The 26,036-nt window shown below is 48.3% G+C and overlaps 1 protein-coding gene and 1 long non-coding RNA gene across 7 annotated transcripts in view; one reads left to right on the plus strand and one right to left on the minus strand.

Moving 5' to 3' along the window:
- Positions 1-26,036, plus strand: part of NUP214 (nucleoporin 214) — a 111,682-nt gene that overhangs the window by 84,452 nt on the left and 1,194 nt on the right. For all 6 annotated transcript variants that reach the window (XM_030818049.1, XM_003276754.4, XM_030818050.1 and 3 more), the window contains 5 exons: positions 4,861-5,017; positions 11,257-11,409; positions 16,584-16,755; positions 19,065-19,204; positions 24,878-24,902. In XM_030818049.1, the coding sequence (XP_030673909.1) occupies positions 4,861-5,017; positions 11,257-11,409; positions 16,584-16,755; positions 19,065-19,204; positions 24,878-24,902 (647 nt within the window). The remainder of the gene's footprint in view (positions 1-4,860; positions 5,018-11,256; positions 11,410-16,583; positions 16,756-19,064; positions 19,205-24,877; positions 24,903-26,036) is intronic.
- LOC115836390 lies at positions 1-26,036 on the minus strand. Its single transcript, XR_004031455.1, has 3 exons — positions 25,954-26,036; positions 6,904-7,048; positions 1-968 (listed from the first exon to the last, which is right to left on the minus strand). It is a non-coding gene; the product is annotated as an uncharacterized LOC115836390 (long non-coding RNA).

Here is a 26,036-nt window from a genome sequence, read left to right on the forward strand (position 1 = left end):
GGGAAACAGAGCGAGACTCCATCTCAAAAAAAAAAAGAAAAAAAAAAAACGGAAGTCTTTATCTGTATTTGAAGTTTAAATCTAGTACGTGAAATAAAAAACAAAATAGGCTTAACAGCAGAGTGAATACTACAAAAGAACAGTGAACTCAAAGACGTATCAATAGAAATTATCTAAAATGAAGGTCACAGAGATGGAAAAAAAATGGATAGAGCATTTCTGCGATCTGTGCAACAATATCAGGCAGTCTGACATGTGTAATCAGAGTCCTAGAAGGGTAGGAGACAGAATGGGTAGGATAAATTCACAAAAGAAGTGCAAAGCTTATACAATGAATACTATAAAACATTGTTGAAATTAATGACAACCTAAATAAATGAAAATACATCCCATATTCATGGATCAGAAGACTCAACATTTTGTTAAGATGGAATACTTAGCTAGTAAATTGTAGAACCAGGACTGAAACCAAGGTCTGTTCAAATTAATTTAATCATTCATATAGGAATTCATGGTGAGTAGGACAGGCAAAGGTGGCTGTGTTCATGGAGCCTCCATTAGATGGAGGGAGTCATTCTTTAATAAAACAGTGTAATTTCAGATAGTGTTAAGTACTGTGAAATAAAGCATGATGTGATAATAATTGGGGAAGATGGTTTAGGTTAGATGGTCAGGAAATGCCTCTCTGAAAAAGTCTCATAAATGTCTCTTTTTCTCTTTACATTTTGTTTTCTTGAATTAGGACCAAATAAAGGCCACACATTGAGATTGCTTGCTATGTCTCTTAAGTCTCTTTATGTATAGGTTCCTCTTTCATGTCTCCCTTTTGAATTTTTCCTGGTAATTCAGTTGTTGAACAAAGCTGGTCATTTGTCCTGTGGTGTTTCCCATGATCTTGGTTGCTGACTGCACAGCTTCCAAGTAAATGCCATCTGTTGCGGGAAGTCAGGGACCCCGAATGGAGGGACCTGCCGAAGCCATAACAGAAGAACATAAATTGTGAAGATTTCATGGACATTTATTAGTTCTCTAAATTAATACTTTTACAGTCTCTGAACATAAATCATGAAAATGTCATGGACATTTATCACTTCCCCAATCAGTACTCTTGTGATTTCCTATGTCTGTCTTTACTTTAATCTCTTAATCCCATCATCTTCATAAGCTGAGGATGTATGTTGCCTCAGGACCCTGTGATGATTGCATTATCTGCACAAATTGTTTGTGGAGCATGTGTGTTTGAACAATATGAAATCTGGGCATCCAAAAGGAACAGGATGGCTGCGATTTTCAGGGAACAAGGGAGATAACCATTGGGCCTGACTGCCTGAGGGGCTGGACAGAACAGAGTCATATTTCTCTTCTTAGAGAAGCGAATAGGAGAAATAATGCTGAATTCTTTTTCTCAGCAAGGAACAGCCCTGAGAAAGAGAATGCATTCCTAGGGGGAGGTCTCTAAAATGGCTGCTCTAGGAGTATCTGTCCTTTTTTTTTTTTTTTTTTTTTTTTTGAGACGGAGTCTCGCTCTGTCGCCCAGGCTGGAGTGCAGTGGCGCAATCTCGCCTCCCGGGTTCATGCCATTCTCCTGCCTCAGCCTCTCCGAGTAGCTGGGACTACAGGCGCCCGCCACCACGCCCGGGTAATTTTTTTGTATTTTTAGTAGAGATGGGGTTTCACCATGGTCTCAATCTCCTGACCTCATGATCCGCCCGCCTCGGCCTTGCAAAGTGCTGGGATTACAAGCGTGAGCCACTGCGCCCGGCCTTAGGAGTGTCTGTCTTACACAGTTGTAGATGAGGGATGAAATAAGCCCCAGTCTCCTGTAGCACCCCCAGGCTTCTTAGGATTAGGAAATTCCTGCCTAGTAAATTTTAGTCAGACCAATTGTCTGCTCTCAAACCCTGTCTCCTGATAAGATGTTATCAATGATAATGCGTGCCCAGTGGGACATGAAACTTCATCAGCAATTCTAATTTCACCCTGGTCCTGTGATCTTGCTCTGCCCCCATCTGCCTTGTGATATTGTATTGCCCTTGAAGCATGTGATCTCTGTGACCCACACCCTATTCATACACCCCTCCCCTTTTGAAATCCATAATAAAAACTACTGGTTTTGCGGCTCAGGGGGCATCACGGAACCTGCCAACATGTGATGTCTCTCCCGGACACCCAGCTTTAAAATTTCTCTCTTTTGTATTCTTTCTCTTTATTTCTCAGACTGGCCGACACTTAGGGAAAATAGAAAAGAACGTACTTTGGAATATCGGGGGCTGGTTCCCCGATAGCCGTCCTCGGCCCTCTGTTACTTCCTCTGCAGTGGTGGTTGGGTCTAGAGGCTTGAGGAGAGTCAAGTTAATTGTTTTTGACAATATTGTAAGTCTGGATCTTAAACACTTACTCCTTACTCCTTACACTATATTAAGGCATTATTGTTAAAATTTTCAGATATAATGGTCATGTAGTGATGGTTTGTTTTATAGATTTATACAGGAAAATTAGTGGATGAAATGATATGTCTGAGATTTGCTCCACTGTAATAAAGGATGAGAAGTACTTGGGGGTAAAGACAAAATCTGACAGGCCATGAGTTGAGCATTGTTGAATCTGGCTGATGGGTGTCTGGAGGGTTAATTATACTATTCTGTCTGCTTTTTGTACAGTTTTTAGATTTTCCATAATTTTATGTTTTAAAGCCCGTTGTTATTTATCTCAATTAAAATGAATGGAATTCTCTCTCACCCATTTATGAGGATGCAATAACTATCAATTCTATGTTGACTTCAGTAAAGTATGTTAGAGATCGACTTCATTTTCATGGGAAGCCATTATTTATCAAATCACTTTTTTGTTTGTTTGTTTGACGGAATTTCGCTCTTGTTGCCCAGACTGAAGTTCAGTGGCACGATACTGGCTCACTGCAACCTCCGCCTCCCAGGTTCAAGTGATTCTCCTGCCTCAGCCTCCCAGGGCAGCTGGGATTACAGGAATGCACCACCATGCCCAGCTAATTTTGTATTTTTAGTAGAGACAGGGTTTCTCCATGTTGGTCAGGCTGGTCTTGAGCTTCCGACCTCAGGTGATCGCCTGCCTCGGCCTCCCAAAGTACTGGGATTATAGGCGTGAGCCGCTGCACCCAGTCTATCAAATCACATTTTAAAAATTAAGCTGAACCATTTGAGGTTTCTGAGCTTTGTCAGGCAAAATGCTCATATACTGGCAATTTTCTGTGTTTCAGCCTGATGCATGGACGTCAGCTAAGCAGTCGAATACCTTCCACATGCATGCATTCATTGTTAAGTTCTACCTTTCCATGGCAGTTCACTAGTTATCAGGGCCAATGCTGTTAGGACTGAATTGGATTCCTAGTTTTTAAAAGCTGTGACTCACCATTAAATGGTTGTAGTGAATTGGTACTGTTGTTGTTGTTGTTGTTGTTGTTGTTGTTGTTGTTGTTAAGAAATTTAAAGGGAAAAAAGAGAGACTAGGAAGTACATTCTGTTGCCCTAAGACAGAAATTAGCTTGTTGTATTTGAGGCACAGAAGATATGTGTGACTGTCCTGAGTGAGGGGAGGGTGATAAAAGATGATGTCAGAGCGGTGGGCAGGGGACACAGATCATGTCGGGCCTTCTAGAATTGGTAGGCAGGAGCGAAATGATATGACTGCCATTGCAAGTAGTGCTCCAGCTGCTGTGTGGACAGAGACTGTAGTGGGAGCAAAAGACAGCTAAGTTGTTGCATAGTCTGGGCAAAAGGTTGGGGTTAGGTGGCTCAGACCAGAGTAGAAAGGAGGGGATACCCTAGGGGGTGGGCCCACTGGAGGTTTGACGAGTAGAGATTAAATGATTACTTAGAAAATACTTAGGAATGTGCCTAGCACATACAGAGTGCTTGATTTTTGGTTCATTGTGGTTACAACACTGAACAGCAACCATTTTTTTGAGCATATAAGTCTGTTTCAGGCTCTGTTCTAAAGTGTGTTACATTTCTTGGCTTGTGTAATTCACTCACCACCATGTTGAGGTGGGTAGTTTATTACCCCCATTTTATAGGAGGGGATAGATAACACCGCTCTGCTCTTGCAAGTTTCTGTGGACAGTGGCCCCTTTCTAAAGTCCATCTTATTCTGCATTCTCAGCCACAGAGAGGTGACACTTAACTAATGTGAATGGCCCCTCAAATGTAGCCCGGTTGTTAAGAACCAGCTTCCAGAGAAGTTAAGTGTTTGGGACCTGACACAGCCTCGAGTCAGCATTTGCCCCTGTGCTAGCAGCATCCTCTGAGCATGAGATTTGCGAACTTGGACAGAATTCAGCTTTGGTCATCATTTCAACAATGAAGCTAATTTAAGCTTACTTCTGCAGCACTGGGAAAGACATTATGAAATAAAAGTGCACAAATTGAGAGAAAGACAGTGAAAATCACTTATCATCCATTGCTAATGAGTTCAGCCAAACACTGGAGGAATCAGAATAAGTGGTGTTCGTAATAGCTTGTAAATGTTTTCAAACTTTTTATTTGGTGGATCTCTTGTGGGGTTGGTTTTCCTGACCCTGGCATTGTGTCAAACAGACACTGCGGGCAGTGTAGCAGATAAACATTAAAAGTTCCCACCTACCATAAATCATGTTTTCAGAGAACTGTGAACATGGAATAGCTTGAGAACTTCCCATAGGTAGGAAGTCCCTGTCCAGAGTCTAGCTTCTTTTGTGGTTCTTAGAGCATTTGTACCAGAGCTAATCAGAGTTCTCTTGCTTTTTCCATTTGTACCAGCTGTGAGCACCTCCTGCCCACGGATGCAGCCTGCCATTTCACGATGACCTCTCATCCTATCTTGCTTCCTGACCCTTTTGTTTTTTAGCAATCATCCTCTTCCAGTGGTAGCGTGTTTGGGTCTGGAAACACTGGAAGAGGGGGAGGTTTCTTCAGTGGTCTTGGAGGAAAACCCAGTCAGGATGCAGCCAACAAAAACCCATTCAGCTCGGCCAGTGGGGGCTTTGGATCCACAGCTACCTCAAGTAAGTTGAGAAGACTTTTCCCAGTCCCTTGGTCCCCTAATGCCATTGTCATTCTTAGAGTGTTGTCAAAGCTTCAGTGACAAATATAAAAAGAAAAAAAATCTAGAAGGCTCATTTAAATATCTTCCCCAAAGCAGTGTGATCTGTTTTGCTTTTTTATTTTTGGTTTTTTAATGAGATGTCCTGCATAATCATGAAAAGACATCAGAGCTGCAGGGAGAAGATATGTGTATTGAGCTGTTCCCCTCTTCTCTCCCAAGGCCCAAATTGCTCTGTTTCTTAGTATTGGAGTGACTTGAAGTGAATGCAAGCAGACAAGCATAAATGAGCGGCAGCAGAGCAAGCCGAGGATGCTGGGAGGAGGAGAGCATGCAGACTTCATTTGGATAGTACTCCGAATTTTCCTTAAAATTCAGCTCCTGTAGGGAGATGTCACCCAAAAGTTGAAGCCTTTAATATTTCTCACCTCTTACGTTTTTGTTTTATTTTCATCTGAAGCTGTATCTGCCAGTACTTTCTTTAGCTGTTTTTTTTTTTTTTTTTTGAGACAGAGTTTCACTCTTGTTGCCCAGGCTGGAGTGCAATGGCGTGATCTCAGCTCACTACAACCTCCGCCTCCCAGGTTCAAACGATTCTCCTGCCTTAGCCTCCCAAGTAGCTGGGATTACAGGCACGTGCTACCATGCCCGGCTGATTTTTATATTTTTAGTAGAGACATGGTTTCACCATGTTGACCAGGCTGGTCTCAAACTCCTCTGCCCGCCTCGGCCTCCCAAAGTGCTGAGATTACAGGTATGAGCCACCATGCCCAGCCTTCTTTAGCTAATTTTAAAAATTCTTTTTTTTTTTTTTTTTTGAGACAGAGTCTTGCCCTGTCACCAAGGCTGGAGTGCAGTGGCGTGATCTTGGCTCACTGCAAGCACCACTTCCCGGGTTCACGCCATTCTCCTGCCTCAGCCTCCTGAATAGCTGGGATTACAGGTACCCGCCACCACGCCTGGCTAATTTTTTGTATTTTTTTTTTTAGTAGAGACGGGGTTTCACCATGTTAGCCAGGAGGTCTTGATCTCCTGACCTCGTGATCTGCCTGCCTTGGCTTCCTAAAGTGCTGGGATTACAGGCATGAACCACCATGCCCAGCCTTTTTTTTTTTTTTTTTTTTTTTTTGACGGAGTGTTGCTCTATCACCCAGGCTGGAGTGCAGTGGCACAGTCTCGGCTTACTGCAGCCTCCCAGGTTCAAGCAATTCTCCCAGCTCAGCCTCCCGAGTAGCTGGGATTACAGGCACCTGCCACCAAGCCCGGCTAGTTTTTGTATTTTTAGTAGAGAAAGGGTTTTACCATGTTGGCCAGGCTGGTCTTGAACCCCTGACCTCAGGTGATCCGCCCACCTCAGCCTCCCAAAGTGCTGGGATTACAGGTGTGAGCCACCGCGCTCAGCCTTAAAAATTCTTTGTTGAGCTGTGTATTCATGGTTGGAAATGAAAGAAATCTGTTTGTGTAGATCTTTATTCTGCTGCTCAGACAGAGGCTGAGATTAGAAGTTGGGAGCCTGTCCTGTTTGTCTCAGCTTCTCTCATTTAATGTGCCCTACATGAAGTTTCTCTCATCTGTTGTGCTGTGTGAGATCTCCATGAATCATGAGCTAGTGTTCTGCAGTCATGACAGATGTTTCCTTAATATTAAGGCCTAGCAGTTAGCAAAACTTTCTATCCTGATTTGCCCTTCTAAACTGCTAAATCAAAAACTAGTCATTTTTTTAGTTCAGCCTGGGCAACACAGCAAGACCCCATCTCAAAAACCAAACAAACAAAAACCTAGTTATTTTGATGTCACTGTCCATTCCACTAATACATAAGGAAAGATAACTTGTTAAGAGACACATACCTTTTAACTCGTGAAATTATATAATCAGAAGTTTTTCTTCTTTAGGTTTCAGTCTGCCAGGAGGGATGTAGAATCCTGGATCTTAGAAATCCAAGTCTAGTAGTTTTCAAAAACTGTTTTTGCCAATGAACTCTTAAGCAGCATCCTGATAAGGAAAACAAAAGTAGGTTCATGCTGAAGCAGGGGTCAGGAACTCCAAAACACACAGCTGGCTGGCACCACAGGACTGTGAGGCTCCATAACACATACTTTGAAAACATCGTCCTTTTATGGCTCTTCATTTTCCATTGAAGAAACAAACCCAGAATTCTGAGGTCACAGAGCCAGAAAGTCACAGATACAGAACTCAGCTAGACTATATGTCACATGCCAGACACAGAATCTGGCACAGAATAGACACTTAATAACATGCTCCACTGCAGTTAGAAATTTGGGTTTATCCCAGAGCTAAGGTATCATCTGTGAGGCTGTGTTACTGGCCAATTTTGTTAAAAGTTAAATGTGTCATATCCCTATAAACATTCGTTTACTAATCTCTAATGCCATGGCTCTTGACTGTCAAGGAGTTGCCTTCTGCCAGTGGCTGGCTGCAGCTGGTTTGCACGGACACACGTGCACATCTTCCCAATTGCTCGTTTGGTGACATCGTGTGAGGTAGCCTGAAATGAGCCATTGTGGAGTATTTATGTAATGGAAATCAGAAAACAATACAAACCAGGACTCCCCAGCCTGTCAGACATTACTGGCTTTTAGATGTGGCTGTCCCCATTTCACTGATAGGAAAATCAGGTCCAAGAGGAGATGTATACTGCAGAAGTTGCACAGCTACTAAGTGGCATAGCCAGGATTTAGTCCAGCTGCGTTTCCCAAGCTCTGATGGGCCATGTTTACAGAACGTCTCCCAGGTATGCCTTTTTGGGCAAAATTTATGCATGGAAAAGACCCCATTATAGAGAGTTATTTGAGCAGTTCCCTTCGTGACATTTATGCCCCGGGCTGCTTAGCCCTGAAACTGCCCACTTTACCCCTGAGAAGTCATGAGAACTATAACAATGACCACGAAAGACAAGCTGAGAACACCAGTACTTGGGAGTTGGCATGTTCTGTATCCAGAAGCTCAAAGCTTGCAAGAAGGGCTTCTTCTCTCTGTCATCCCCATAGACTCTACTAAAGAAAACCTGTGAACCCATGGGGACATCTAAAATTCACCACCACTGTGGATTGTTACCCATAAGGACCTGTTGCCTCCTTGAGTATTGTCCTGAGGACACTGTGTAGGGCCATTCCCAGCACATTCTTTCTGTTTAGGGTCCTGAAAGACATATGTCTCATCGGAAGATGAAGAAGCCGTTTGATGATGATCTTGTGGGTTTACAGGGTCCCTCTACAACTGTTCTTTAAGAAAATACCTTGGAAAGTATCCTGGGCAAGAGCTTCCTGAGAGACCCTTTCGGAGTGTGCATTGAATTCTTGTTCAGTGACTTTAGACCTGCAGGATGATATGGGGCCTGGTCTGATACTCTGTATCGAATTTAATTGCTATCCAGTTTATATTAAGTATAATTTAATTCAGATTGGGTCAGACCCTGATGTTGGATTATGCTAGTGTTTTTGCCAAATAAAAGACCAAAGAGGATCCATGTTTTGCCAGCAGGGTGGAAGCCCAGAGCAGATGCCACTTTTACCTGTACTTGGCACCCCTAAAGTGTCAGTCACAGATGGCTATGCAAAGACAAACTTGTTTTTTTTACTGGATAGTTTATTTACAAGTCAAGAATCTTCTACAGTGAAATATTGTTTGGTCTGCCAAGATATTCTCACGGTAATATGAGAATATGGTAACATATTTTCAAAAGCTAGAGACTGTGTTATTTTGGAACCATTAGGAGAAAACCAAGAAACACATTGTTGACATTAGAAACAGAGACTCAGTCATTGTTTTATGGTACTTTGTTTCAGAGCAGTTTAAATCAATGGTAAAATGTCTCAACATGCAGAGCTTCTTGAGAGACTGTAAATGAGAGTGACTACAGCTTTAATGGTGTCATTCTTGGGATCTTTTAAAAATGAAAAGGATTTAATTATCTCCTGCTGACCTGCTTAGTGTCTTACTAGCTGAAGTGTGATTGAGATGTGGAAGGAGGAGGTTGAAGGAACAGAGAAGGGCAGCAGCCTTTTCTGAGAGTCTACAGCATACCACACTAGTGCCCTGTGTGCATCATGTTATCTTCCCAGCATCCCTGCAGAGTCACAATTGCTGTCCTGTTCTGTGTGTGGGGAAACTGGGACTTAGGATAGTTAAGTCCTTGCCTAGGGTCACACAAGCTATTAGGTAATCTCACCCAGGTCTGACTGCAAACTTCACTGCTTGTTCCACTATAATATGCCATAAAGATTTTAAAGCCAAAGAGTTCTTAAAGAGAGAAAAAGATAAAAAAGCCCAAAGACTTCTAAATGATCTCTGACTTCCCACCACTGTCCCAGTAAAATCGTTTCACCTCACATTTCATATGGTTGCACCAAGTTTCTCCAAGAGGAGATTCAACCCCAGTCTTGCCCTTGAATTTGTTTGCTATTTGAATTTTGCATTGCTAGCACTAACAAAGTGCAAAAATCTGTTCTTGAAATACCAAGTAAACGGAATGGCTGAGAAGCCTGTTTTCATCTCCAGTGTCAAATGTACTGCCATTGAAGGAATCAGACGTAACTTTGGGCTAGCTCAATAACGGGAAGGTCAAACTGCTCAGAAGGCCATTTTGTGGGACTCCGTCAAGGGATATATTACCCTGTGGTACTGAGTTATGAGGGTGATACAAAGGGATTTCTTAACCACCCAGCTGCCAGTGCCTGACATACCCGACATGTGGGTCCTTAGCCAGGCTCTCAAATTGTCAGCAGTGGTTTTATAGGGCAGTGACCATGATGTGATGGGCCAAGTCATATTGTATTACTGGTGCCTGGAAATTTGAGGTGACTGGGTCCCAAAGTGAGGCCACTCACTTCCTGGGTTGTGAATTAAGAGCATTGTATCTGGACGTATTAACCATGTTGGCTCTCCTATTAGGGTCGATTGGTAGCAGCATGAGTTGAGAGACCTGGGGAGGTGACAGGTTAATGGGGGGGCCACCTCTTCCAACAGCTCGACTTTGAAAATGATGTTAAGTGCTCCCTCTCCTCCGGTCCTCTCCTTTCACTTTGCTTGTGAACACCTGACTGTTCACAAGCTTAGGGAGAGACTGGTCCTTCATTACCCACCCAGTGATTACCTAGAGCATATGCTGTGCCTCCCATTTATGCCTTGTGTCTTTGGGCATCCACTCTACTTCAGGATAGCTTCTCCCTGCCTTGTGGGCATATATTTAATAAAGCACCCATCTAGACGTGGTAGGAAACGTGAGTTATTCCTTCCCTTCCCACCAACACCCCGCCCCCCCAAAAAAAAAGTTTGAAAACTCTGACGTATCCTGTGCTGTATTATCTGAGTGACAGCTTCTGTGTATGTGGACTTTGGCTATTTATCTATTATTATCTGTCAGGTTTGCATTTCTTGTAACGGGTGAAAAAAAATTCTCAGCCATCTTGGTTTTTAGTAGTTTCCTTTTTTCCTTTAATTCTTGGAGGGAATCCAGTGCATAATTGAGAGGGGGATGACCCCCTAGATAAGTATCTAAAAGGTCAAGGGCTTCATTAAACCTCTAAGAGGAAATCGACTGGAAGTCTTGCTAGCCTCTTTCACATTCTTCAGACCATCCCAATATCCCCTTGGATCAAAGATAGGAGCACCATGATTTTTCTCATTTCACTGCCATTCTCTGAGCAGCTCAGGCAGCCATAAGCATGCTGAACTTGACTATAAAAGCAGGAAGTAAGTGCTAGAAGCCATTATGCCTGGTTTGGATTTGTTCTAACTTTAATTTCCCTAGTTTGACAAAATTTGAAGTTAGTCTTGGTGTGAAGAGACCAATCAAAGTAAGCCCTGTTATTCAGAAGAAAGCAGCCTGTGGGGCAGAGCCCATGGCCTCCATTGCTGGGCAGTCTTGACACCTGCAGGAGCACCCAGTGAGCTTCTACAAAGGAGCCTTTTCAGTGGGGCTTCTCACTGCTCCTTTATTTTGTGCCTATAAAATCATGCCAGGAAATCCTGAGCCTGGGTGCCAAAATGATTAAACATGTCCCAGCAAGGTGCGTAAAGATCAGAGAAAGTGCCGTCGCTGTCACTCCGCTCCCTTGGGTTCTAGGCGGCTTGTCACTCCCATCTTTCCAAACACCCAACTGAGATTTTTTTCTCTGTTCTGAGAAGCAGTTAAGGACATTTCTCTCCCTCTGACCTCCCGCACATCTTCATCTCTTCAGATACCTCTAACCTATTTGGAAACAGTGGGGCCAAGACATTTGGTGGATTTGCCAGCTCGTCGTTTGGAGAGCAGAAACCCACTGGCACTTTCAGCTCTGGAGGAGGAAGTGTGGCATCCCAAGGCTTTGGGTTTTCCTCTCCAAACAAAACAGGTACTCCTATGTCTATTTGTTATGGTTATCTTTATATATGTATTTGTTTATGCATAGATATCTGGAAGGAGACATCTCTAGGGTGGTTATCTCAAGAGAGTAGGATTGGAGTAAAGAAGTTAACTGTTTCCCCCACATTATTTTTATATTTACTGAGCATCTGCTATATTCCTAACATGATTCCAGGTCTTCCAAAACATGTTTAAAATCATAGAACGCAAGTAATGCAACTTTTTTGTGTGTGTGTGTGAGATGGAGTCTCAATCTGTCGCCAGGCTGGAGCGCAATGGTGCGATCTCAGCTCACAGCAACCTCCGACTCCCTGGTTCAAGCGATTCTCCTGCCTCAGCCTCCCAAGTAGCTGGGATTACAGGCATGCGCCACCATGCTCAGCTAATTTTTGTATTTTTAGTAGAGACGAGGTTTCACCATGTTGGCCAGGCTGGTCTCCATCTCTTGACCTCGTGATCCACCCACCTTGGCCTCCCAAAGTGCTGGGATTACAGGCATGAGCCACTGCACCCAGCCGTAATGCAACTCTTAAGAGAACACAGATTCTTCTTGGGGAGAAAACATTGTAAATATTTTACAGTTGCAGAACAACCAAAGTAAAGGAACACATAAGGAAATGATAACTGAAGTATCAACAGGAAAGCATCCTGAGTCACGGATTTGTTGGGGTGCCCATTATTTGTGAGGGTCAAAGCAGATTATCTGTTTAATTTCTCATGTGTATGTTACTTTCCCCTCTTCCGCAAATCACTTTATTTTTTTATTTTTATTTTATTTTATTTTTTTGAGATGGAGTCTCGCTCTGTCGCCCAGGCTGGACTGCAGTGGCGCGATCTTGGTTCACTGCAAGCTCTGCCTCCCGGGTTCACACCATTCTCCTGCCTCAGCCTCCCAAGTAGCTGGGATTACAGGCGCCTGCCACCACGCCTGGCTAATTTTTTTATTTTTAGTAGAGACGGGGTTTCACCATGTTAGCCAGGATGGTCTCGATCTCCTGACCTTGTGATCCGCCTGCCTCAGCCTCCCAAAGTGCTGGGATTACAGGCGTGAGCCACCGCGCCCAGCCCCCAAATCACTTTATTTTTAATTGAAGTATACGTTTATCCACAATCCACATAGCGTAAGTACACAGCTGAATTAATTTTCACAGTTGGAATACACCCATGTAACCAAGGAAAAGGAACATTACTAGGACTACTTTTTATCCCAGCATTACTATTAAAGTATATATTTATATAAACTATATGCCTTTTTATAATCATGTATGATGTATTTATAACTAAAAATTTTTAAAGAACAGTATATGTTTACATCTGAAAACATGTACTTCATTTCTGTCATCTGCCCTTCCACCCTGTTTCTGTCTCTGAGATCTGCGGCGAGTCTGCACTCCTGTCCTTGTTGATGGAAAGTTGTGTGAAAAGAGTTTTTTTTAAGACGGGGGTCGAGGGTAGGCTGTTTGAGCAAGCAGCTTTTTAAAGCAAACTCCCCTCTAGGTAAGTGGGCAGGACACTTGGCCCTCGTATGTAGGGGATGCTCTGAAATATGCTAATTCCAGAGGAAGGATCCAACCTCAGGACTAGATGCATCGGAGGCTCTGACTTGGGAGTAAGGCTGCCCCAGATTAATACATGGAGTCTCATATTTAGAGCCTAAAGTGCTGTGGTTTCCAAATCCACTGTGCACCTTACCTCAGACTGTGACTCAGGTAGTTTAGTCTTTGGTTGCTAGTTGTTAATATTGTTTTCCTAGAAATTAAAACAGAATATTCTGAAATGGGCTTTGCAGCTTTCTTTTTGCCATACACACAGTGCATTGTTTAAAAATGAAAGGGCCACAAGGCTTTTATCCCAGTTAGAAAGGTACATCGTGAACATTTCAACTGGGGAATTTTAGTTCATCGATCGTCAAGACTTTTTATGTTTTTAGGAGGCTAATAATGTTTTCTTCGACTCTTACGGTTTTCCTATATATGGTTCTTTATCCTGAGATTATGTCCCCACTGATTTGGAAATCTGACCTTTGAAAATTGCACCTGTAATCCCAGCAGTTTGGGAGGCTGAGGTGGGAGGATCACTTGAGCCCAGAAGTTCAAGACCAACCTGGGAGACATAGTGAGACCCTATCTCTAAAAGAAAAAAGGAAAATCACACCTAATTCAGACATTGGGTACAGTGGCTCACACCTGTAATCCCAGCACTATGGGAGGCCAAGGAAGACAGATCACTTGAGTCCAGGAGTTTGAAACCAGCCTGGATAACATGGCAAAAACCCGTCTCTACAAAAAAAAAATGCAAAAATAAGCCAGGCACGTTGGTGCACGCCTGTAGTCCCAGCTCCTCAGGAGACTGAGGTGGGAGGATCAATTGAGCCTGAGAGGCAGAGATTGCAGTGAGCCAAGATTATGCCACTGCACTTCATCCTGGGCAACAGAGCAAGACTCTGTCTCAAAAAAAGAAAGAAAATCTGACCCTTTTATTTGTCCAGTCTTAGAGAAAATATATCCCCCAACTTTTCGTAGTATTTATTTGCCCCATGAAACTGTAATACTTAGATTGAGGACTCAAATAGAGAAAAACTATCTTTCAGATACATAAGATGAATGAACTAGTAACCATAAACATCAAAGTGAGGGCAGGGGAAAGGCCACTCCCCCCATGTGTCAGGACTTCATCTCTCTGCTGCGGAACTCGTATTGGTTCTGGGAGAGCTTTTTCTGTCGAAAGATGGGACTGGAAGTCCCAATCAGAAGGAAGGGCTCTTGTGAAGAGAGGAACTGCCTTCCTGCCCAGGCGTCAGGGCACTTTTTGCTTTAAGAGAGATTTTAAGTTGATGGTTTGGACGGGTCTTTGAAAAATTCCAAAAGTATCTATCCTCCCTTCAGTAAAATTGCATTATAAAATTATCCTGCTGGAGGTCATCCCGGGAGAGGACAGGAGGAAGGTGGGATGGACTGAAGATGGCCTTGCTGCCCACCATGGTCAGTGGTCTACACCCTGCTCTCTCGCTAAAGTGTTAGATTTGGAGGGAGGCAGGCAGGGGATGAATGATGGGAAGATGAGAGGTGGGCGTTTGAGTCGCACAGACCTTGCTCCAGTCCCAGCTCTAGCACCCACCAGCTGGCTAAAGTTTGGACAAGTGGCATATTGTCGAAGTCTCAGTTTCCTTCCCTGTGATGTAAGGATCCCAGGATAATTGGGAGGATTTAAGAAAACTGCTGTGAAGCCCCTGGCATATAGTGGGCCCTCAGTAAATCAGAAAGTTTATCATCATTGATTATTAGAAAATTTATGTTTCTTCTGGAGAAGAAATTTATGAAAATACGGCAGCTGATAAAATCAATCCCCTCCTGCCATCAGGAGAGAGTCGCCTGTTTAAGCCAGAGTGACTGTTTTCTTCCTGTTTAATTTGGCTGTGACCCAGGTGTGTTATTTGGGGGCTTTTTCTCTCTGTGTATATTTAACTGCCACCCCTCCCCTGTCCAGTTTATTTTCTATATCATCATGACTTCCCATTTTTCACTCACCTTCCACCAAGAAGTCTAAGCAATATTGAATACAAGGTACTAAAGCCCTGCCTGTCTAGGAAGAAAGTGTAACTAGATCTGTGATCAGTCTTAAATAATTCAACTGTAAGGGTTTTTTAGCACTTTTTTTTTTTCCAGTCTGTTATATTTATAACCCAACAGTCTCCATTATCATGGCTTGGAATTTCACTCAGCGTTTTAAAATGCAGAATGTTAACCCAAACATGAGCCTTAGCAAAAAAGTATCTTCTCAGTTGTGCAGCCTACCACTGTTAATGGCAAATAGGCACATGAGTTAATCACAGAATAACAGTTAACTGAGGAATTCAGCTGACAACTTTTCATACCCGGGATTTGATCTTTCCTGATTCAGACAGCAGAAGCTTATGTTGTGATTACATAAACAATAAGAAGTCTAGATTTCATCCCTCTAACAACAGATTGACTTTCTGAAAGGGGAGAAAAGGCCTGTCGCAAGGCCAGCATTACTCCCGCTAGCATGCAGTTCATAGGCCAACACTCACTTAAGAAGTACTCCCTTTAGAGGGTGCTCCCAGTTAGAGCACATTTCTTATGCCATTCTATTCTGTTCATTCAAGAAGACACTCACTGAGTGTCTATTCTAATACTTTAGAATGATTTCAGCAGTATCTTGGAAGTTTGGGAACCCGCATCAGGAATAGCTCAGCAGAGGATGTTTTGTCTTCCTGCCTGACAGGCATCACCAGCAATCAGAGTAGGGTGCCCTGTGCGTGACCTGACCCTTGTCTGTGTGGCCACCTGTGTGGTGCTGCCCTCTGGCAGCCTGAGCCCACTGGGCAGCAGTGTTGGCAACTTGCAGAAGGCATCTGAACTCTAGGGCTGTCCTCACTGTTGACTTATTATTAGATTTATACAGCAGCCTGCCTCCAAAGAAGAAATTTGGTGTGTTTTTTCATTGAGAAGTAATTCCAGACTGCAGGAAAAAAGCATTTAAAAAATAAAAAAAAAAACCTTCTCCATTGAGCGAGGGAAAGGGAGACTCTGATGAGAGACGTAGGAGCCATCAGGCTGTAAATAAATAAAAAGCACCTGGCTGGGCGCCAGTGTACACGTCTCTGTCTCTGCTATGACCCAATTCAGGGATTCTCCCTGAGAGGGGGTTTTGAGCCTCTGATTTTATAATTTGGGTTTCTGTGAAGCCAGATTCTTGCCTGTGTACTGATAAGTAATACAGACTGTCATCTTTTGTCAGCTGGGTAGGGATTGGAGTTTTTGAGAATGGTTTTTCACTCCAAACAGCTCAGAGGACCTGGGAGGGGTGGAAGGTGCACCGAGTGGTCTCTCAGAGGTCTACTCACACGGCTTCACACTGACTTAACAGGGTCTGCAGGAGCTCTCCTGAGTGGACCCCAGAGCCCTCTGCTAGAAATGGAGGGGGTTGGTTTGGTTTGAGGGCTTTTGTTTTGTTGTTTTCATTACTATTTTCTTGATAGAAGGGCAGGGGGTTGTTGCCCTTTACTCTAGTTCTTGCATTTGAATTGCTAACATCCTCTTTTCCCTTTTTTCTTCCTATTTGGTTTCTCATTGCTCAATGTCTTTTCCTGTCTCCTCCTTTCTTTCTCCCTATTTGTTTGTTTGCCTCTGTTTTGCTCAGGTGGCTTCGGTGCTGCTCCAGTGTTTGGCAGCCCTCCTACTTTTGGGGGATCCCCTGGGTTTGGAGGGGTGCCAGCATTCGGTTCAGCCCCAGCCTTTACAAGCCCTCTGGGCTCGACGGGAGGCAAAGTGTTCGGAGAGGGCACTGCGGCTGCCAGCGCAGGAGGATTCGGGTAAGCCCCCTGGGGAGGGCCTTGGGAACCCACATGCCAGCCAAAAAGCACTAGGGGCCTGTACTCTTGCTCTGAAAAGAAATTTGACCGTGAGCTGAAGGCCCCTCCCTTGAAATTGGTGAACAACTCCCTCAAAGATTCCTGTTGCTCTCCAGGGTAAGACTCATTTCTTTCAAGCCAGGCTTTGTTGAATTCATGGTGGACCTCAGCTGTGTTGCTGTTCCCTGGTATGAGAAATGCTGGTCATCAGAGCCCCTGTTCTCCTGCTGGGGCAAAGGAAGGCACCAGCCCTGCCTTAGCTACTGCTTTGTAGCCAAGAGGTACCCTGGTGTGGAGCTTCTGTTAGGAAGTCCTCAATGAATGGTTTTCACCAGATTCTTTCCTGTTGGGATTATTCTGTGTTAGACCCGTTATCCTTGAACAACTCCCTGTGTCCCCTGCTCCCCTGCAGCCCCCCAGAGTGAGTATTCAGTTGCACAGGTCCCCCTATGGGAAGATCCTGGATGATCAGGGATTTCAAAGCTGCTCTCATTGCCTCATGTGCGTCTGCACTGGAAAAGGCCCATTTTAGGGAGTTGCTTTTAAGGGCAGAATTTCAGTGTGGTTGCCAAAACCCCAAGGGAAAAAAAAACTTCACCACACCACAACATCCCCATTTAAAAAATGTACACGGGATGATTACCAAGTCTCTCGTTCAAAGGAGGTGTCGATGCCTGAAAGGAGTTCTAAAATGCCTCTCGCCACGGTACTGGGCTCAGCATGAGCTGAAGACTTGGGGGAGGGGAGATGATTTTGTCTAGGGGAATTGTCGAGATACTTGGGATCTGAGTCTTGGCAAGATGACAGCATCTTTATCTTGAAAATAAACTATAGTATGTTCTTACTCACACCCTTCCCCTCTGTGCAGGATGCTGGAGCACAGCAGCAAGAGTGAGAGGGTTGGCGTGCTGCTTCTCCTGTTTCACGGGAGACTAATGCCTTAGGTTTGCCCTCAGGAAACCCCAAGAATTAAAGTTAAGGAAAGCTTTGAAAGGACAGTTAGAGACCCACTTAGGCTGGTATTCTCAGAGGTCTTCATGGACGCTGTTCTCTGCAGTGATGACCTAGCACACAGTACCACAGAGTTGGTGGAAGGTTTGGCTTGACTGGCTATCTTGAGAATTGATTTATTTATTTGAAACCAGCTGTTTTCTTTACTAGTAGAAAAGTATCATATTCTGCCTTGGGGCGGCTCACACACAAATCCCGATTGGCTGGTTAGTCAGTCCTAAAAAGGGTTAATGCCAGGTCAGTTAGTAAATCTCCGTAAGAGTCCATTACCTTCTTCCAGGCCCCTGGCCATGAGCCTGTCTCCAACCCTGAAGGGCAGGCCTCTGAGAAGGGCAGGCTGTTGCTGATGAGGCCCAAGGCAGGAGGAGGAAGGGAGCAGGCCGCTCCTGGGAGAAAGTCCAATGAGAGCAGATCCCTTGGCCACCTTTGCATGGAAAGAGCCTTGACCTCACCATTAAAAGTGAATAGAATGGTGGGAAGGAGTTTTAGATGCTTTTTCTTGCTTTGGGGTTGACTCTTGCCCCAGGTGCTGCCCCTTCTCCCAGAAACCACTGATCCATTTCCCTCACCTGGTCACCTCCAGACCCCAGAAGCTCTCCCCAACCCAGCTGAATTCCTCTGCAAACGATTCAAGGGGCTCTGATAGGTCACACAGTGCCACCTTGTGTGCTGGACCATATCTGGAGGGAGAACTGAGTGAGGGGGCATAGGGGATTGTCTCCAGGTGGGGCGAGCAGGGGAAAGAAAATGGTAGCCACTTTTACATTGGTTTGGGTAGTAATTATTGATTCAGGAAGCAAATACAAAATCCTGAATGAAATGACTTGGAAAAAGTAAACAGAATCAAGATCCCAAGAGAAGCTGAAGATAAATAAATGGGAGCAGGGTGTGGGAATGGTCGGTAAGTGAGAAATGCTGAAATGATAGAATAAAGCTTCAGGATTGTTGGAGGTAGAGCAGGAACTGTGTACTGCATAGTTCCCAAATGCCCTTGTGTTCCGATGGGGGATGGAAACTAAAACACTGGCCAGGTTGGATTTCATACTGTAGTCCTGCCATTTTTTTTTCCCAGAGCAGAGATAAAAGTTGGCCCTGGGCGATAGCTCATTCTCTCTGAAAGGCTGCTAGTTAGGCCCAGCCTGTCACCCTGGATCATGAGTGTCGTGTGTATTGAGACTTACAGCAGGGGGCTGAGGCTTGCAGATGGCCAAGTGGTGGGAGGCCCCACTGACCTCGGTCTGTTTCTCACTGGAGCGCAGGTTTGGGAGCAGCAGCAACACCACATCCTTCGGCACACTGGCGAGTCAGAATGCCCCCACTTTTGGATCACTGTCCCAACAGACTTCTGGTTTTGGGACCCAGAGTAGCGGATTCTCTGGTTTTGGATCAGGCACAGGAGGTAAGCTGCCACAAGTTCTCCCCTCACAAGCACAATGGGTCCCTCTTGCCTTCTCCCCCAAAGAAGTGAGTATGTTTTACCTGACCAGTCTTTTTTTTTTTTTTTTAATTTTTTCCGCACACAAAAACAATAAACATTTTCCAAAAATACATACAAACAAAAAGATGCGTATCAAACATATTAGGAAGGTTACACATGGGAAGTCAGGGAATAGAAATGGGGGGTGGGAGTTAAAATAAATGAGAGAGGGACTTTATATGGATCAGTGATAATAACTCAATCCTCTATTTGACAAAGAAGAGGGAGAAGGAAGAGGAAGAAAAAGAAAGTGGGATAAAGGATCAGAAAGGGAGGAAAATAGAAAAAATTAGAGTATGGCTCCAGGGTAGACCTGTTTTGTTGTCACTGAGTTGGTTGGTTGGTTTGTCTGTTGTATTTTTCATGTTTCGCCAAGTTGGCCAGACTGGTCTCGAAATCCTAGCCCGAAGTGATCAACCCGCCTCGCCCCCCAGAGTGCCGGGACCACAGGCGTGAGCCACCACGTCCAGCCCCCACATTGCTTCTGGCCTCCGTGGTAGACCTCCCAGACGGAGCAGCCGGGCAGAGGCGCTCCTCACTTCTTCCCAGACACGGGGCGGCCGGGCAGAGGCGCTCCTCACTTCGCAGACGATGGGTGGCCGGGCAGAGGCGCTCCTCACTTCCCAGACAGGGCGGCCGGGCAGAGGCGCTCCTCACTTCCCAGACGATGGGTGGTCGGGCAGAGGCGCTACTCACTTCCCAGACGATGGGTGGCCGGGCAGAGGCACTCCTCACTTCCTCCCGGACGGGGCGGCCGGGCAGAGGCACTCCTCAGCTCCCAGACGATGGGTGGCCGGGCAGAGGCGCTCCTCACTTCCCAGACGGAGCGGCCGGGCAGAGGCGCTCCTCACCTCCCAGACGATGGGTGGCCGGGCAGAGGCGCTCCTCACCTCCCAGACGATGGGTGGCCGGGCAGAGGCGCTCCTCACCTCCCAGACGGGTGGCCGGGCAGAGGCGCTCCTCACTTCTTCCCAGACGGGACGCCCGGGCAGAGGCGCTCCTCACTTCCCAGATGGGGAGGCCGGGCCGAGACGCTCCTCACTTCTTCCCAGACGGGGCAGCCGGGCAGAGGCGCTCCTCACTTCTTCCCAGACGGGGCGGCGCAGAGGCGCTCCTCACTTCCCAGACGATGCGTGGCCGGGCAGAGGCGCTCTTCACTTCCCAGACGGGGCGGCCGGGCAGAGGTGCTCCTCACTTCCCAGACAATGGGTGGCCGGGCAGAGGCGCTCCTCACTTCCCAGACGGGGCAGCCGGGCAGAGGCGCTCCTCACTTCCCAGATGGGGCGGCCGGGCCGAGGCGCTCCTCATTTCTTCCCAGACGGGGCTGCCGGGCAGAGGCGCTCCTCACTTCTTCCCGGACGGGGCGCCCGGGCAGAGGCGCTCCTCACTTCCCAGATGGGGCGGCCAGGCCGAGGCGCTCCTCACTTCTTCCCAGACGGGGCAGCCGGGCAGAGGCACTCCTCACTTCTTCCCAGACGGGGCGGCCGGGCAGAGGCGCTCCTCACTTCTTCCCAGACTGGGCGGCCGGGCAGAGGCGCTCCTCACTTCTTCCCAGACTGGGCGGCCGGGCAGAGGCGCTCCTCACTTCCCAGACGGCGGGTGGCCGGGCAGAGGCGCTCCTCACTTCCCAGACGGGGCGGCCGGGCAGAGGCACTCACTTCCCAGACGGGGCGGCCGGGCAGAGGCGCTCACTTCCCAGACGGGGCAGCCGGGCAGAGGCGCTCCTCACCTCCCAGACGACGGGTGGCCGGGCAGAGGCGCTCCTCACCTCCCAGACGGCGGGTGGCCGGGCAGAGGCGCTCCTCACCTCCCAGACGATGGGTGGCCGGGCAGAGGCGCTCCTCACTTGCCAGACGGGGCGGCCGGGCAGAGGCGCTCCTCACTTCCCAGACGGGGCGGCCGGGCAGAGGCGCTCCTCACTTCCCAGACGGGGCGGCCGGGCAGAGGCGCTCCTCACTTCCCAGACGGGGCGGCCGGGCAGAGGCGCTCACTTCCCAGACGGGGCGGCCGGGCAGAGGCGCTCCTCACCTCCCAGACGACGGGTGGCCGGGCAGAGGCGCTCCTCACTTCCCAGATGGGGCAGCCGGGCAGAGGCGCTCCTCACTTCTTCCCAGACGGGGCGGCCGGGCAGAGGCGCTCCTCACTTCTTCCCAGACGGGGCTGCCGGGCAGAGGCGCTCCTCACTTCTTCCCAGACGGGGCTGCCGGGCAGAGGCGCTCCTCACTTCTTCCCAGACGGGGCGGCCGGGCAGAGGCGCTCCTCACTTCTTCCCAGACGGGGCGGCCGGGCAGAGGCGCTCCTCACTTCCCAGACGGGGCGGCCGGGCAGAGGCGCTCACTTCCCAGACGGGGCGGCCGGGCAGAGGCGCTCACTTCCCAGACGGGGCGGCCGGGCAGAGGCGCTCCTCACCTCCCAGACGACGGGTGGCCGGGCAGAGGCGCTCCTCACCTCCCAGACGATGGGTGGCCGGGCAGAGGCGCTCCTCACTTGCCAGACGGTGGGTGGTCGGGCAGAGGCGCTCCTCACTTCCCAGATGGGGCGGCCGGGCAGAGGCGCTCCTCACTTCTTCCCAGACAGGGCAGCCGGGCAGAGGCGCTCCTCACTTCTTCCCAGACGGGGCTGCCGGGCAGAGGCGCTCCTCACTTCTTCCCAGACGGGGCGGCCGGGCAGAGGCGCTCCTCACTTCTTCCCAGACGGGGCGGCCGGGCAGAGGCGCTCCTCACTTCCCAGACGGCGGGTGGCCGGGCAGAGGCTCTCCTCACTTCCCAGACGGGGCGGCCGGGCAGAGGCGCTCCTCACTTCCCAGACGGGGCGGCCGGGCAGAGGCGCTCACTTCCCAGACGGGGCGGCCGGGCAGAGGCGCTCCTCACCTCCCAGACGACGGGTGGCCGGGCAGAGGCGCTCCTCACTTCCCAGACGGCGGGTGGCCGGGCAGAGGCGCTCCTCACCTCCCAGACGATGGGTGGCCGGGCAGAGGCGCTCCTCACTTGCCAGACGGTGGGTGGTCGGGCAGAGGCGCTCCTCACTTCCCAGATGGGGCGGCCGGGCAGAGGCGCTCCTCACTTCTTCCCAGACGGGGCTGCCGGGCAGAGGCGCTCCTCACTTCTTCCCAGACGGGGCGGCCGGGCAGAGGCGCTCCTCACTTCCCAGACGATGGGTGGCCGGGCAGAGGCGCTCCTCACTTCCCAGACGGGGCGGCGCAGAGGCGCTCCTCACTTCCCAGACGATGCGTGGCCGGGCAGAGGCGCTCCTCACTTCCCAGACGGGGCGGCCGGGCAGAGGCGCTCCTCACTTCCCAGACGGGGCAGCCGGGCAGAGGCGCTCCTCACTTCCCAGACGGGGCGGCGCAGAGGCGCTCCTCACTTCCCAGACGATGCGTGGCCGGGCAGAGGCGCTCCTCACTTCCCAGACGGGGGGGCCGGGCAGAGGCGCTCCTCACTTCCCAGACGGGGGGGCCGGGCAGAGGCGCTCCTCACTTCCCAGACGGGGCGGCCGGGCAGAGGCGCTCCTCACTTCTTCCCAGACGGGGCGGCCTGGCAGAGGCGCTCCTCACTTCCCAGACGATGGGTGGCCGGGCAGAGGCGCTCCTCACCTCCCAGACGATGGGTGGCCGGGCAGAGGCGCTCCTCACTTCCCAGATGGGGAGGCCGGGCAGAGGGGCGGCCGGGCAGAGAGGCGGCGGGGCAGAGACGCTCCCCACCTCCCACACGGGGCGGCGGCCAGGCAGGGGCTGCAATCCCAGCACCCTGGTAGGCCAAGGCAGGCGGCTGGGAGGCGGAGCCTGCGGCGAGCCCAGACCACGCCACCGCACTCCAGCCTGGGCAACACCGAGCACCGGGTGAGCGAGATTCCGTCTGCAGTCCCAGTACCTCGGGAGGCTGAGGCGGGCAGAGCACTCGGCATCAGGAGCTGGCGACCAGCGTGGCCAACATGGCGAACGCGCGCCTGCAGCCAAAGGAGAAAAAGCAGGCAGCGGTGGCGCGCCGGCAGTCCCAGGCAGTCCGTGGCGCGGGCAGCAGCGAGCCGAGTAGATTACAGCCTGGGCCACAGAGAGAAAGAGAAGAAAGAAAGGAAAGAAAGAAAGAAAGGGAAGAAAGGAAAGAAAGAAAGAAAGAAAGGGAAGGAAGGAAGGAAGGCTGTTTAGCATTTTAAAAGCTGACTAGGCACGTGGCTCACACTTGTAATCCCAGCACTTTGGGAGACCAAGGCGGGAGGATCACTTGAGCCCAGGAGTTTGAGACTAGCCTGGGCAACATGGCAAGACTCCATTCTCTACAAAAAATTTTAAGATTCGCCAGATGTGGTGTCACACGCCTGTGGTCCCAGCTACTCAGGAGGCTGAAGCAGGAGGATCACTTGAGTCCAAGAGGTCGAGGCTGCAGTGAGCTGTGATTGCACCACTGCACTCCAGCCTGGGTGACAGAATGAGACCCTGTCTCAAAATAAATAAATACATAACATACTGAAAGTGGTTGAAAAATACTTTTTTTTTTTTTTTGAGACGGAGTCTCGCTCTGTCGCCCAGGATGGAGTGCAGCAGCACGATCTCGGCTCACTATAAACTCCGCCTCCTGGGTTCATGCCATTCTCCTGCCTCAGCCTTCTGAGTAGCTGGGACTACAGGCGCCCGCCACCACGCCCGGCTAATTTTTTGTATTTTTAGTAGAGATGGGGTTTCACCGTGTTAGCCAGGATGGTCTCCATCTCCTGACCTCATGATCCACCCAACTCGGCCTCCCAAAGTGCTGGGATTACAGGCGTGAGCCACCGTGCCTGGCATGCATGCATATATATATATATATATATATATATATATAATTTTAGGTTTTAGTTAGACTTTGGACATTGTGTCATTTCTTACCAAAGAAATTACTGTCTTGATTTCCTCTCAGGATTTGAGAAGCCTAAAATAATAATGGTCTTACTAAGCCATGGTTTAAAAATCTAAGTCAGCAGACTCAAAGAAAGGCATAGAAACTTCACAAAGCATCTTGCATTTGTTTAACACTGCTTCTTCAGGTGGCAGAATATGTGTCTTCCATTTTGTTCTTGCAATAAACTGACAAGGCACAGAATTTAGGTATCATTACAATTCTACCAGTGAAGAAACAGAAACTCCAAGGAACTAAGTGTTAGCAGCTAGCAGCAGACCCAGGCCTAGAATCCAGCCATCTTGCTTCTCTGGCCCTCAAAAAGAAGAGGAAGCAAATGGATGGAAAAACAACAGCAGCAAAAAAAAAAAAAAAAAAAATTTTCCTAATGAATGGATCTGTGTGGTCCAGTGCAGCTGAGAGGCCAAGCCAGAGACCCTCTGTCTATAGCTGGGGCCAGGAATGGAGGAAGAACCCTAAAATACTAAGATAACTCATAAAAAGTAAAGGATTTCTTCTGTCTTCTGGGGGATCTGAGTAGCTCCAGAGGACAAACTCAGAATAAAGGGGCTTCTGTGTGTACCTTTCCTGCCTTCCTGTAGGTGGTGGAGGCATGGAGGGCTTCCCACGAGAAGCACAGAGGAGGGCAGGCACTTAGCATGGGGACCACCTTTGTCTTTCGAGTGGATGCGTGCTTTAACTTCACTCTTCTTCTGCTTTTCAGGGTTCAGCTTTGGATCAAATAACTCGTAAGTATCCCCCTTTTTGAGTCTGACATTAATTTAAAAGCATTAAATAAGGTTGGAAGTGTGTGCATCTTGCTGGATTTGTGCATTTTCTTTTCGTTTTTTCCTGTTTTTAGAGTTTGTCCTGGAAGTGTGGGGGTTCAGCAGCAGGGTTTGGGTTTTGTGGACTTGCTCTTCTCTGTAGCAATATGGCAGGAGGTGCCAGGCCTCGCCTTCTCAAGAGGCATGGTTCAAAGAGAAAAGAGCACGCCTGCCAGTGAGCCGGGTCTGAAGGCAGTGCTGAGGAGATGCTGCTCCTGACTTCCCTGGAGCTTTCTCAGAAGCTACATGCTAACCCCTGGGCTCTGGGCCATCACCAGGTCTCATGTGTTGATCCACCCTCTGTGCTTCTGTGTAAAATTTCATGACAGTAAAATTCAGTCTTAGCCAGGTGGGTGGTTCACGCCTATAATCCCAGCACTTTGGGAGGCTGAGGTGGGAGGATTGCTTGAGCCCAGGAGTCAAGACCAGACTGGGCAACATAGTGAGACCCCGTCTCTACTAAAAATTAAAAAAATTAGCTGTGCATGCTGGCTTATGCCTGTGGTCCCAGCTACTCCAGAAGCTGAGGCTGGAGCATCACTTGAGCCTGGGAGGTCGAGGCTGCAGTGAGCCAAGATGGTACCACTACACTCTAGCCTGGGTGACAGCCAGACCCTAGATCAAAAGAAAAAAAAAATACTGGCCAAGCACGGTGGCTCACACCTGTAATCCCAACACTTTGGCAGGCCAAGGTAGCCAGATCACTTGAGGTCAGGAGTTTGAGACCAGCCTGGCCAACATGGTGAAACCCCATCTCTACTAAAAATACGTATATACAGATACACACAAAAAAATTAGCCAGGCATGGTGGTGCATGCCTGTAGTCCTAGCTACTTGGGAGGCTGAGGCAGAAGCATTGCTTGAGCCCGAGAGACGGAGGTTGCAGTGAGCTGAGATCACGCCACTGCACTCCAGCCTGGGCAATAGAGTGAGATTCTGTATCAAAAACATAATAATAAATCTGAGTCCTGACCTTTGCACACAGGCAGAGCAGCAGAGCCTGTGACTGCTCTGTGACAGAGCAGCTGACTCCACCACTCTCCTGTGCTTCCTTGC

The sequence above is a fragment of the Nomascus leucogenys genome, chromosome 8 (assembly GCF_006542625.1).
Source record: "Nomascus leucogenys isolate Asia chromosome 8, Asia_NLE_v1, whole genome shotgun sequence".
Lineage (NCBI taxonomy): Eukaryota > Metazoa > Chordata > Mammalia > Primates > Hylobatidae > Nomascus > Nomascus leucogenys.